Below are 13931 nucleotides of genomic sequence, written 5' to 3'. Positions count from 1 at the left end.
AAGTGTTGGCAAGGACATGGAGAGAAGGCAACACTTGTCTCCTGTTGATAGGAATGCAAATTTCTGTAGCCATTGTGGCAAACAGTATGGAGGTTCCCCCCAAAATTTAAAATTGAACTATTTCATGGATCCCTCAGTTCTACTTCTGGGCATTTATCCAAAGGAAACAAAAACACTAACTTAAAACGTTATCTGCACCCTCATATTCTTTGTCTAATTATTTACAATTGCCAAGACATGGAAGTAACCTAAGGGTCCACTGATTAAGAAGTGATATATATACATAATGGGGTGTTATTCAGTCATAAAAATGAAATCTTTTCACTTACAACATGAATGGACCTTGAGGGTATTATGCTAAGTGGAAGACAAATACAGAGAAAGACAAATATATTGTGATCTTCGTTTACATGTGGAATCTGATTTTTAAAAAATGCTAAGAAAATCAAACTTGTAGAGAACCTATTAGTGGTTTCCAGTGTTGGGATGTGGTAAGCAGATGATAATGGGTAATGTTAAAAAATGGAAACTTACAGTTATTAAATATGCAAGTAATGGGCACCTTTATTATGTAGGTAATATGTAGCATGATGACTATGCTCTTAGTCATATGACTTAGTTATTAACACTATATTGTATATGTTAAAATCACTCAGAGAATAGATTTTTTTTTGTTCTTGAAGAAAAAATTTAACTGTGTGGTGATGGATATTAACTAGACTTACTGTGGTAATCATTTCACAGTATATGCAAGTTCTGCATCATTATTTTGTACACTTGAAACAATATATAGTGTCAATTATATATTATATATATGTCAATATTATCCTAATTTTAAAAATGGTGGAGATAGCCTTATGGACAGGGAGAGGACTAATGAAGAGTTGAGGAGGCTGAGTTCCAGATAAAGAACAAAACTCAGAATGGTCATGGAGAATGATACAGTCTCTTCCAAGGCACAGCAGGGGGCTCATTCAAGCCAAAGAGAAAAACATTTGCTGAACTGGAAACCAGTGGAGTACACTCCAGAGATTCTTTTTCTCATCTGTATTTGTGATTTTGCGTTTGGTTGCTATAGGTAGGTTGGACAAACCAATATGACTTCTAGTTTACACAGACAATATCTACCCAGTTACCATTTTGTTTAAGCTAATTGCTACTGAAATATGGATTGTAGCAGAAGAGACTAAACTTGTTATTTGCTTTGTTATCTTTAGAAATTTTATGGGCTGAATTAATTGTGCCCTTCCAAACTTCTTAGGTTGAATTCCTAAACCCAGTATTTTAGAAGTGGAGGAACTTGGAAATAAGATCTTTTAAGGTAAAACTGGCTGGAAGAAGCACAAGCTGGAATCAAGATTGCTGGGAGAAATATCAATAACCTCAGATGACACCACCCTTATGGCAGAAAGTGAAGAGGAACTAAAAAGCCTCTTGATGAAAGCGAAAGAGGAGAGTGAAAAAGTTGGCTTAAAACTCAACATTCAGAAAACGAAGATCATGGCATCTGCTCCCATCACTTCATGGGAAATAGTTGGGAACAGTGGAAACAGTGTCAGACTTTACTTTTGGGGCTCCAAAATCACTGCAGATGGTGACTGCAGCCATGAAATTAAAAGACACTTACTCCTTGGAAGGAAAGTTATGACCAACCTAGACAGCATATTAAAAAGCAGAGACATTACTTTGTCAGCAAAGGTCTATCTAGTTAAGGCTATGGTTTTTCCAGTGGTCATGTATGGATGTGAGAATTGGACTGTGAGGAAAGCTGAGCGCCGAAAAAGTGACGCTTTTGAACTGTGGTGTTGGAGAAGACTCTTGAGAGTCCCTTGGACTGCAAGGAGATCCAATCAGTCCATCCTAAATGAGATCAGTCCTGGGTGTTCATTGGAAGGATTGATGCTGAAGCTGAAACTCCAATACTTTGGCCACCTCATGCGAAGAGCTGACTCATTGGAAAAGACCCTGATGCTGAGAGGGATTGAGGGCAGGAGGAGAAGGGGACAACAGAGGATGAGATGGCTGGATGGCATCACCGACTCGACGGACATGAGTCTGAGTAAACTCCAGGAGTTGGTGATGGACAGGGAGGCCTGGCATGCTGCAGTTCATGGGGTCACAAAGAGTCGGACACGACTGAGCGACTGAACTGAACTGAAGGTAAAACTGGACCTATATGGTGGATCCTAAGCCAGTATGACTGGTGACCTTAAAAAGAAGGGACTGGGATACAGGTCAGTGGAGGCAAGACCATGTGAAGACTCAGCGTGAAGAAAGCCATTTCCAAGCCGAGGAGAGAGGCTTCAGAAGACAGCATACCCTGCTGGCCCCTTGAACTTCTAGCCAAAAGAACTGTGAGAAATGAATCAGCACTATATTGAAAAGCACTTAAAAAACCGTCTCAGGCAAAGTCAAATGCCAGTAGGGTTCAGGGAGGCAACGGAGGTGGGAAACACGAAGGGGCTGCCCTGGTATACACATAACCCATGCATCAGAGACAGATGTTCTCAGCTTCAGATAACTGTTGCCCGGGGGGGACTCTGGGCCCTGGTGTGGCAAGATTTGATTCCCTCCCCCACCCCTGCCAAAGTATCCAGATATCAGGATTTTAAACAAATTTGCCCAGTTTTCAAAACCCTGACCAAAGGATTGAGATCCAGTCTCTGGGCTCCCATTGTGACTTGTTTGGAATCTAACTGACTGTACAAATCTACGTGTCAATTCCCCTGAGAAGTTTTTAATGGGGAGAGTTCTGTGACTGGTGTGTGGTGGGGCCCCAAAGTGTGGGTTTGTACCAACTGAGCTCAAGAGCTGGTTTTTTCTAGAGCAGCACAGGATGCTACATGTATATTATAGATATTGAGATCAGAGTTACATTCCATTATCTCTTACTTACATCACCTATCCTTTTTTATTGGGCTGTTTCATCCATGCTTTCCTCCAAGTAGTGTCAAGATGAGATTCTTTCTTTCCCGCCTTTGCAGAGTTGCCATATCCAGGATAAATCCCAACACTTTGTAAAAAATTAGGACCTAATGCATTAGCCTACAACTGTTCCTCCAACTTTTTATTTTCACTTCTTTAACATGGAAAAAACAGGGAGAAAAAAAAATCAAGTGTGTCTAACAAACATACCTAATTAGATTCTGAAATCTCTTCTATAACATAAAAAAATTGAAATACTTTTGAAGCTGAAGCACCAATTAGCAGGGCTTGTCATGGAAAGAACACTTATAAAGCAAAACTCAGTACCACACTTTGAGGTTTGCGTAATGGCTTTTTGGCAGGCCATGTGTTTTTCCCCTGTTTCTTTGCCTCTAATGCTTTAAAAGGGTATCGTCAAGTATTCTTGTCAGCAGGGACCTGGCATTAGTACCTGGCATTAATGTCTCCTTCCTGCACCCCCACATGCCTTGCTTCAGCCTCCTGACAGGGAAACAGCCAGCCACCCAGGCAAGGTTTTAGGAATTTGATGCTATGAAAAAGAGGGCAGTAAATTAGGGAGCTGGAGTCTGTCTGTCTCTTTCAGAACACCCCACTTCGGGTATATGAAATGTGTGTTGCCAGCAGGCGTTTCTGAGACAAGATGATGAAGTAGAGGTTTGCATATATGATTTTGTTTTTTCAGCTGACTTGGCCCTGCTGGATATATAGGAGGTGAGAGACAGAAAAAATGATTAAACTGCCTGCTAGTAAAAACATACCTTTCCCTGCTTCTTAGTGTGAAACTAAGGAATGGTAGATAAATATTTCCATGAAGTAATAACTGCCCCTTGAATAAGCTTCCATTAGTATAAAAGAAAAAAAAAGGGCAGCCTATGCCAAATTCAAGTTCGAGTAAAAATGTGCATGTACTCACGGTGGAAAGAATAGAAATGTTCAGTATGAAATCAGAGAGACAATTAAGTAGATTTTCTGAGTTTCGGCTGTTGTTGCAGGAAGAACAAATCCACTTAATCATATACACATGTATATTATGTAACAGATAGGTAGATTAAGTTTCGCTCAATGAGTGCCTATTTCCAGGTCTTCTCTGCTTACGTGCATTACCTAATTTAGCTTTCACTTTGCATGGAAGGCACTATTATCTCCATCCTGTAAGTGAGGTTCATTACTTGCCTAAGGCCACACAGCTAGTAAGAGGTGGCAGGAAGACTTGAACCCTGTCCTGTCAGGGCTGAATTTCATGTTCTTTCCATTGTAAATGATGAGATATAGATAAAATGAAGCTGATTTTCAAAGTTGTATAAAGTTGGATCTGTCTCATGTGTATGGCTGCTGTATGCTAGGCAACTATGGGGGCATATTAAATAAATATTCCTGATTATAAGTGATAAATCAGAGAAAGACAAATACCATATAGTTTCACTTATATGTGGAATCTTAAAAAAAAAGAATTCATAGATATAGAAAACAGATTGGTAGATGGGGAAGTGGATGAAATGGGTCAAGGTTATCAAAATGTACAAACTTCCTGCTATAAAATAAGCCTTGAGAATATAATGTACAGTGGATTGCTGTAGCTCTTAATTGTATACTTAACGTATGTGTAACATACTGGGTTGGCAAAAAAATTCATTTGGGTTTTTCTGTAAGGTGTTAAGGAAAAACCTGAACAAAACTCTTGGCCAACCCAATACACATATTACATAACCATGTGCTTATTATATATGTGAAAATTGTTTACAGAGATGTAGTTAGACTTATTTTGATTACTTTGCAATATATACAAATACCCAGTCACTATGTTATATACTGGAAACTAGTGCTATATGTCAATTACATCCCAATAAAAATATAAACATACATTTAGGTTATCACTCTAGTTTTAGCAAATTTTTGTGTAGAGTACTGTATAGTATAAAAGAAAGTAGAATATTTTAAAAAATGAAATAAAAGAATAAGCCTCGAGTTTTGTTCTGGGGGAGGTCAAAGTAGAGACAAAGGCATAAACAAGTGATACCAAGACTGCAGGAGCAGCACTTCTGTCAAAGCAGATGTGGGGGAGGCTTCCTAGGGGAGATGCCACTTACAGGTCAGGATGGATGGCCATGGGGTAGAATGTTCTACACAGAGGGCAAAGCAAGAACATGAGCATGTGGTGTGTAGAGTGAAGAACCGCATGTTCTGTGGCTGGGGAAATGGAAGAAGGGGCTGGAGAAGTGGGTTGTGGTCATTTCATGTTATTGTATTTCCCCATAAGATTACCAGATAATAAAAATATATGTGTATAATACATGCATATATGTATATACATATGTATATTTTTATAGAAACAGCTAGTAGCAGTGTAAAATATGTATTAATTAGCAAGGGAGAGAGAAGCCAACTTGGAAGATATAAAAACAGTTTCAATGGGAACAGATCAAGACCTGGATTAAGGCAGTGGTGTCCAGGACAGATGAAAGCAAGATGTCTCACAGCTGGGTGATAATGCCAGCTCAGAAAAAGTGTTGTCTGCCTCCATATTATGTCAGTACCATCCCTGAAGATGGTTTTCCAGGCCAAGAATCTGTTGTGACAGCAAGAAGGGCTTCTGACAGTGGATACATATGTAAGATGCATCTATGGTCCTCGCTGGCTCTAAAGGATTTCAGCTCACGAGAGTTCCATGTTCTGTTCTGGCTATGGACTGTGGAATATTTGTGTCCTGCCCTCGTTATTCTGCAGTTTCAGAGCCAAGAGGAATTGTGTAATTTTTGGAGTGTACCAGAATTATCTGAGGCAGTCTGGAAGAGCTCAGGTCCCATATTAGGGAAGTTCTCAGAGATACCTGACTAAAGAATGTCCTCACCTGTGGAAGAAACGTGTTATCTCCAGGCATGTAGCTCCCCTATTTTGTGAACCACAGATGGCTGCTGAGACTTGCCTCCCAAGCACCTTGCTTCCCAGCTCCTCCTTTCTCTCTTCCCTGTAAATCTGGCTAAGGATACCTTACCAAGAGTGGAATTTGACTTTCAAATGAGACAACACACAGCCAGAGGCTTGCTCCCCCGTCACTAGAGGGCGCCAGTTGAACGTAAAATGTCTAGACATGACCACCCATAAACTTCAAATATAGCAAAATCTCACCTTTATGGATTGCAATAAGGTAACTTCCCCACTACTTCATCCTTATTAACTCCATTTCTGCTACTGAGTAAAACAAACATGCTAACTTTGATTCTGTAATGTTTTCAGAATTCTCTTTTAATTCATCAATCTAGTGAGTTGGAGATGCGAAGAACATGTTTTTCACAAAATTACATGACTGCATCATCTTTGCTGCCACTTTTCTGGCTCTCATCACGTGTTGGTTTGTGTGTAAAACCTTATATGAACTTTGCACATGGTTGAATTTTCGATTCTGCAAAGTGAAAATGGTTGGTATGGGCGGAATGTCCACCCCAGACAGCATAACTGCAAGATAAAATTACACCCTGCAGCATGTAGTTTTTCCATAAGACCTACTTGTTATGTTCTGTTGAAAATTAAGACAAACTGCTCAGATGCTATAACCCTGCATGGGATTGCACAGAAAAAGAACCACAAAGAAGGTGTCAACTGTCCAGTGTCCACTGCTTTGCTCAGGAGCCCGACCCCCTGTGCCAAGACCTTGCTGATGTTTGTACAAGCAAAACTGGGCTGATCCTACCTTATCTGCTATGTGTTTCCTAATCCATAATCTTGTGCCTCAAACAAAAAAAAAAAAAAAAAAAAGGAAAGTGAGTATTCACCACGGAGCTATTTGATTCTGTGGAGTGCTGACAGGTACTCTGTGCTGAGTAGAATTACAGAGACTCCCAGGCAGACCCAGTATCAGGTCAGCTATAATTGGCCCCTGGTGAGCGGTCACGAAACTCAGGCTGTGGGAGCAAGTGCATTAGGGGCCCTGTGACAGCAGCTGCCATGCATTTTCTGAGTGCTGTCAGACAGGATCTTCAGTCACAGCGTGCTGTGTGCTGGGCGCTCTAAAAATGGAAATGAAACCACCAGATCCTCACCAGACTGTGAGGCTTGATGGATGAGCTTAATGAACCCAGGATAAAGGAATTGGACCAAGCAGAATGTAGAAAAAAGATTAAGAACTGAGAGGCTTCCATGCCCTTGGGGAATCTACATATTCTCCAGGACTGAGGCAAGTGGGTTGTGGGGGCTCACCCTGTGGGAAGGCAGGGCTGGCTGGAGGTCAAGTTCAGTCATATACTGAGCAGCCACTGAATGCCTGGTTCCGGGCTAGGCTTTATACCAGTTCAGCCTTAATGACATTTGTTTCAGCCTTGTAGAAGAAGAAATGGGGCTTACACTTATTTTAAAAACTTACCCAAGATGACAGTGCTCAGTATAAGATGTCACAGGAGAATAAATAACAACCACCACTGACCACATACATACCCGGTACCAGTGGCATTCTCTGCTCTGACCCTTACGACACTTAAGCAAAGCTATCACGACCATTTTGTAGATGAGACACCCAAGGCTACCAGAGCTTAAATCACTTACCTGTGTGCATCTCCACCTTCACCTCCTCCCGACTCTCTCAGCCCTGCCATCACCCTCCAGGTATCCTCAGCTACACCACGTGTGCAGATTTACTGCTTCGTTCTAGAATTAAAAAAAAAAGAAAATCCCGATCAGTGAATCTATAATGCATACCCTGGAAATATAATTAAAATCAGGTCACCAAGACCAGCATCTCCCAGGCATCCAGCCCTGTGCTTCTGGCCATTCCAAGGGTCCCATGGCCAACATTCTTAGGACACTGAACATGCTTTACCTTCTTTCTCAGAGGCTTCTAAACTTACCTACCACACGAGATCTGGGAAAACAGAAGAAATGTTCTTAATTGAGGACAAGAAAGTTCTTTTCGTTTGCACAAAGCCCCTGTGCTTCAAGCATGTGACCTTAAGCCTCAGCCTCCTCCCTGTGAAATGAACTAATACATAGAAGAGCCCATAAAGCAAGTTCTGTATAAGCAGGGCGATTGCTGCTACCGTCATCTCCACCGGGAAACAAGGCTCCCGGGGCACATGGCCAACGCATTGGAGGTCTCATCAAAGGTGTGGGCCCATCGTCCAGAGCCCTCTTGACACAGCAAAAAGGCGCTTGGGCAAAGGTTGGTATTTGTAATCAGAGAGTCACGGCTGCTCAGCCTCTCCCTGTCTGTGTCATAAGATGAGGAATAAATAGTCTCTTCCTGCTACTTTTTGTGGAGATGAAGGAAGCAAAGAGCTCAACAGGTGTGGGTTGTTATCATCAGAAGGTCAAGGGACCACACCTGTCAAACTTGAGGCTCTGATGCAACGCAGGAGAAACTGAACTTCTCCTGGTGCAGCTTAGACGCCACTGTGGGAAACGGAAAAAGTTCTTCATTTTAACATTTATTTGGTCCAAAGCATATTTGAAGGTTAATCTCATTCCTTCCAGGGAGAAAGTCTGATGAAGTGGCAGTAAAGGAAAGAATTCACTGAATGGAAAAACGTTTGGAGAAGAGTGAAGAAAACCCCTAGAAAAGGCTGCAGACCACTCTCTCCCCTTTGCCGGAGAGAGTCTGAGAAGCGGTCTCAGACCTCATCTGCTGGGAGGCCGCCCAGGAAGGCGCGCAGTGGCATCGGCCGAATGCAGGCAGGGCAGGCAAGGTGAACGTGGGTGCCTACTAGGGACACTGTCGCTTCATCTCTCCTGATTCCACATAATCCTTTAAATAAACACAACCTGTTTCCATGTGAGTAACTGTCTCATTCCATAGATGTCTAATCTGAAGGAATAATAGGTATTTCTCTGGAAAATTACTGAGGATCAGAGATCCTTCCTCCCACGCTTGGCTCCGCCCCGTGTAAGATGGACCACGTGGGTCTGTAGGCGCCGAGCCAGGGGAAGCTGACAGTGGGTGAGGCAAGGTACGGGCAGAGGAAGGGAAGGCTGGGGAAAGGCAGGGAATGTTATTTGGAAGGACAGACAGGCTTCTTTTGTCAAGGCTGCTTATACCACACGTTCTTCCCAGAGGCTGATTAAGTTCTACTGGGGAGAGAGAATCCACAGCCAAGAAAACTTAGCATGCACATTACGGAATAAAGTGAAGGAACACGTGTTTGTGTGTATCTGTGCCTATTTATTTGTGTGTGTGTGTGTCTTTACATCAAAAACAGAAAAGGTACACTCTGCAAATCACAGGGGAGAGCAGCAATTTTGAAGATTAGACATAAGCCATTGATGAGACTTTGACATCTTAAAATGGTGCACTTAATAAATTGCTTTTACTAAAAAAAAAAAAAAAGTCCACTGTAATGAACTCACTGGAAGCAAGACAGGTTTTTTCAGTTTAAGCCAAGGGATTGCATCCTTATGTTTGTTGAATATACATGGAAACACTTGTATCAAAGAAGTGCTCAATAAATATTACTATCTTTTTTCTCCCCCCCCCTTTTTTTTAATCAAAAAGGGAAGATAAAAACAAAAGCAGGTAGGCAGGAGGAAAAAAATAGGGAAAGAGAGGAAAGAAAGAAAGAAGGAAGGAAGGAAGTTCAAGAAAGAAAGGAAGAAAAACTTCCCTGAAGATTCTATCTGCTAAGACATGGAAGAAATTTGTGTGTTTAAATAGTGATGATATTTGTGGACATTTCAGGCAGTTTCCTACAGTGCATCCTGTGAGTAAATACCATATATAGGGTGCTCTTTAAACATTAGACTTACAGCCAGCTCACTATATAACACCAACGGCACTTCTTAAAGAGACATGACCACCAGCCATCAGACCGTTCCTCCTATGCTTCTGTCTTATCCCTGAGTGTTTCTCTTATAGAAGGGAAAAAAAAATGTTGTTTTTTTTTTCTTAGCAGCAGTTGTGAACTGTACCTTTAAAATCTAACCTTTGAAATCTGGCTATGATCATTTTGTTGACCTTAGCTGGACTGTGTTATTCTCTTGAAGTCAAAAGGCGTGAATAGATCTCTCTGTGTGCTTAGCCCTCCTCCAAGCCAGGCCAGCCTAGGTTTTCTTTTGGCATATTCACCAGTACGACAGACAAGTAGGTTTTGATTTACAGATATACATAAGTAGATGTGATTTCCTTTCCAGGAAAAGGGCACGACGGCTAATACGCTTTAATTTATACACACGGGGCTCTTTTAAAAGGCTGACCTGCAGTCGGGGCTTGGTTAAAGTGGGTCCGTCAGCAAGAAGCATTGCTTCCAAATGCTCCCTGGTAGACTGTCAGTCTGGAAAGACATGGAGGCAAGGAGGTGGGAGGGGAAGACTGACAGAGGAAGAATTTGGTGGGCAGGAACCTAAACAGCTCACTGTAAAGGTTTCCTAAATTTCACAAGCATCCAAATTTTCTTTCTCTGAATCTGGTTTCCTTTTAGTTATTTCCTGTTTGTCAGGCACAGGTGGTCCTTTCACCAGGAAGTACCGACAGCTTTATTTTTTCTGACCTGTAGTTTTTTGTTGGTGAAGATTACTATTAAAATGAGGTTGACTTGGTCCTGTCAGCTTGGTGTCAATTTTCTAGTTGTATACATGGTTCTTTCAAGTGTCATAAGTGAAAGCTCTGATTTAACCATCCCCAAAGCTCAACAACATTTCCAGGGGCCCCAGAACAATGAGTTTTTTGGAGAAGTGAAGCCGGGAGGAAAATAGGTAGGGTCCTTTTGAGCATCAGGAGTCTCCTGCGCTAGGTGGCCACTCGGCCGGTTTGACCACAGTGCTGGGAAGGTCCAGGGAGGCTGTCTCCAAATTGGCTAGACCAGCTGCACAGACAACAGTTTTTGCTTCAACCCACAGCTTGAACCCCTAAGCCTGGGGAAATGTCTGCCTTTTTTAGTGGGGACCTAAAAGAAAAGCGTCTCAGCATTTCTAGCCCCGTTCTGCGCATTTGTCCTTGCTTTGTTCCCTGACAACCCGGAGAGACAAAGGCTCCTGTGTCCTTTGGGTGGCTGGCCCGCCCTCTGTGGAGCGCTCTGCTCCCTCCGCTATTCAGACTCCGTTAGGACTCTTCCTGTGACGGGAAGGTGATAAAAGAAACACACTTCAGATGGTAAAAACAAGCGTCCGGAAGGATCTTGTCATTAGGCTGAGACAAATGAAAAAGCCAGGCCTCTGGTTTCTCCACCTGGACCTAGAGCAGCCGAGGAGGAAACGCCGCTGAGCTCCAAGCAGCCGTCAGCAGGGTGGGCGCAGGGGCGGCCCCTCCGCAAGCACATGATGGGGCCGGGGCACCTCCCAGCGGCGGCTCTGTCCACAGTTTGGACAGCCCTTCCTTCCTTTCATCTCATGTCAGTTTTTTCCCCTCCCTTCTTTTTTATACTCTCACTGACCCCCTTTCCTTTCTTTACCTGTCAGTGTTCCCCCTCTGTTCAAATCTCTTGACTCCAGTCATCTTCCATCCACTTGGCAGATCCCTCCTATGGCGTGACCCCTTCTCTATGGCATATAATGTTAGTGTGTGTGTGTGTGTGTGTGTGCGCGTGTGTGTGTGTGTGTGTGAGAGAGAGAGAGAGAGAGAGAGAGAGAGAGAGAGAGAGAGAGTTGCTCAGCCATGTCCTTCTCTTTGCAACCCCATGAACTGTAGCCCACCAGGCTCCTCTGCCCATGGAATTCACCAGGCAAGAATACAGGAGTAGGTAGCCATTTCCTTCTCCAGGGCATCTTCCTGACCCAGGGATTGAACCTGGGTCTCCTGCACTGCAGGCAGATTCGTTAGTATCTGAGCCACCATAATACCAGTAATGGCTATCAGTTATTGAGGGTTTATCATGTGCTTTTTATCTTGCTGTAGGTGTTCCAGCCGCCTCTGAGGTGCTGTGTTCATCAGGATGGGCTGGTGGTTGCAATAAGCAGTCCCAGCACTGTGGTGAGACTGTTTTTGCTTTCATGCAGAGTCTGGAGCATGGTTCTCACTGGCAGCACCTTCCAAGGCTCACCTTTAAGCCTCAGCACTGGCTTCTACACCCTTTTCATGATGTACCTCGCCCATCCTGGAGTTTTAGCGTAGAAGGCACAGAGGATGTGGAGGGTCACAAGAATGTTTCAGGGAGGCCACTGAGTGGTATCCGATTACTTCCCCCACCCCTTATCATCCACAAGTCTGATATATAGTCCCTCTTAACTTCAGGGCAACCAAGAAATGCAGGATGAAGATGAAACTGCATGATGGATGCATCACGGTCTCTTCCACAATTGGGTGCTGTCAACCCCTCCACATAAGGAAGATGGGGCCTAAAGATTCAGAGTCAACAGCTAATAACAGGGAACCCCAATTCCAACCTTGCAAATTTGACTCCAGAATTACACTCTTCATCTTGTGTACTGCCTTCTGTGATTCTCTTCTGATAAAAAGCGAGTCCTTCTTTCATGCTAACACTACCTTTTACAAATCTTTACTTTCCTACTTACCACAAGGCTGCACCTACTGTACCAGACTATGAGTGCCCCAAGGAAAAGGAAAGCTCTTTCTCATCACAATATCATCAGCAGATGATGCACTATGCCTGGGGAACAGTGGGGCTCAATAAAAGCTTCATAAATGAAGAATAGCTGTGGTTTGTGTGTGGAGTCTTAGAAGGGCCCCTAGGGGACTGGATTACTTCACTCTGCAACTTTTCTAGATGACTGTCAAGGAGTCTGGATCAATGCAACAACTGCCCCCACGTAGCTATTTTGAACACAGCCATAAGACGGATCCTTTAAAAACATAAGTCATAGGCATCTTCCTTCTCCTAAAATGTCTCCATGACAAAACTGTATCCAGATTTTTGTTTCTTAATACCATACTCTAACAAAAGAAACTAGGACTACCCAGAGAAATGACTGATTTCAGGGTTGAGACAGGAAAAATACAAGATGAGCCTGGAGCTTCTTAGAGTAAGTGTCAGGAGATGAGGATGTGCTAAACACAAAACAAAGTAAAAAACAGGGCATGTCAAATGGACACAGAAGCCGATGTGAAAGAAGTCCCAATGTCCAAAGCCAGAACTATGGGAAGAACAAAATAAATAATGTTAGTAACGGATTATAATCCAAAGAATAAAATGATTGTCCATGAGTCTATACTCAGAAATAAATGAATAACCAAATAATGGAAAAGGCACAGAAGGATTCTTTATAGAAGAATTCCAAATATTAAACACAGAAGGAATTAAGGAAAGAGGAAATCACCATTAAAACATCACCTGTTACAGTCAAGATTTACTGATGGATGCTATTATTAGTAGGCAAAACTTTGAGAGAAGCAGGCTATTTTCATTCTTTGAAGTACCTCCTCCAAAATATTAATTGCAGGCATACCAGGAAGTTGTCTGGGTTTGGTCCCAGACTGCTGGAAAATAAAGTGAGTATTACAAAAAATCAAGGCACACAAATTTTTTGGTTAACCCATACATACAAAACTTAGTTTAGGACTTCCCTGGTGGCGCAGTGGATAAGAATCTACCTGCCAATGGGTCATGGGTTGAATCCCTTGTCTTAGAAGACCCCACGTGCCATGGACAACTAAGCCTATGCGTCACAACTACTGAGCCCACACTCTCGAGGCTGAGACCTGCAGCTACCAAGCCTGTCTGTTTCAACTACTGAAGCCTGGGCACCTAGAGGCCCTGCTCTGCAACAAGAGAAGCCACCGCAATGAGAAGCCTGGGGCACTGCAACAAAGAGTAGCCCCTGCTTGCTGCAACTAGAGAAAGCCTGTGCAAAATCAATTAAGACCCGGCACAGTCAAAAAGTAAAATGAATAACCACATAAGAAATAAAAATTAGTTTACATTATGCTGTAGTCTATTAAGTGTGTGTTAACACTATGTCTAAAAAATGTATATACCTTAATTTTAAATGCTTTATTGCTAAAAAAAAAATGGTAACCATCATCTGAGCCTTCAGCTCATTATAATCTTTTCTGCTGGTGGAGGGTCTTGCCCCAGTTTGATGGCTTCTGACTGATCAGGGCGGTGGTTGCTGAA

The 13931-nt window shown here is 42.7% G+C and overlaps 1 protein-coding gene across 1 annotated transcript in view; it reads left to right on the top strand.

The window, feature by feature from the left end:
* The window catches only part of PRRC1 (proline rich coiled-coil 1), a 58447-nt gene extending 49739 nt beyond the window's left edge, over positions 1 to 8708 (top strand). The window contains exon 9 of the mRNA XM_070465079.1: positions 8407 to 8708. Within this exon, the coding sequence (XP_070321180.1) occupies positions 8407 to 8433 (27 nt within the window). The 3' untranslated portion in view covers positions 8434 to 8708. The remainder of the gene's footprint in view (positions 1 to 8406) is intronic.
* Positions 8709 to 13931: the final 5223 nt, after the last annotated feature.

Source organism: Odocoileus virginianus, chromosome 3 (assembly GCF_023699985.2).
Source record: "Odocoileus virginianus isolate 20LAN1187 ecotype Illinois chromosome 3, Ovbor_1.2, whole genome shotgun sequence".
In the NCBI taxonomy this organism is placed as follows: domain Eukaryota; kingdom Metazoa; phylum Chordata; class Mammalia; order Artiodactyla; family Cervidae; genus Odocoileus; species Odocoileus virginianus.
The sequence above is the reverse complement of the archived record's forward strand: the minus strand, read 5'-3'. Positions and strand labels throughout refer to the sequence as shown.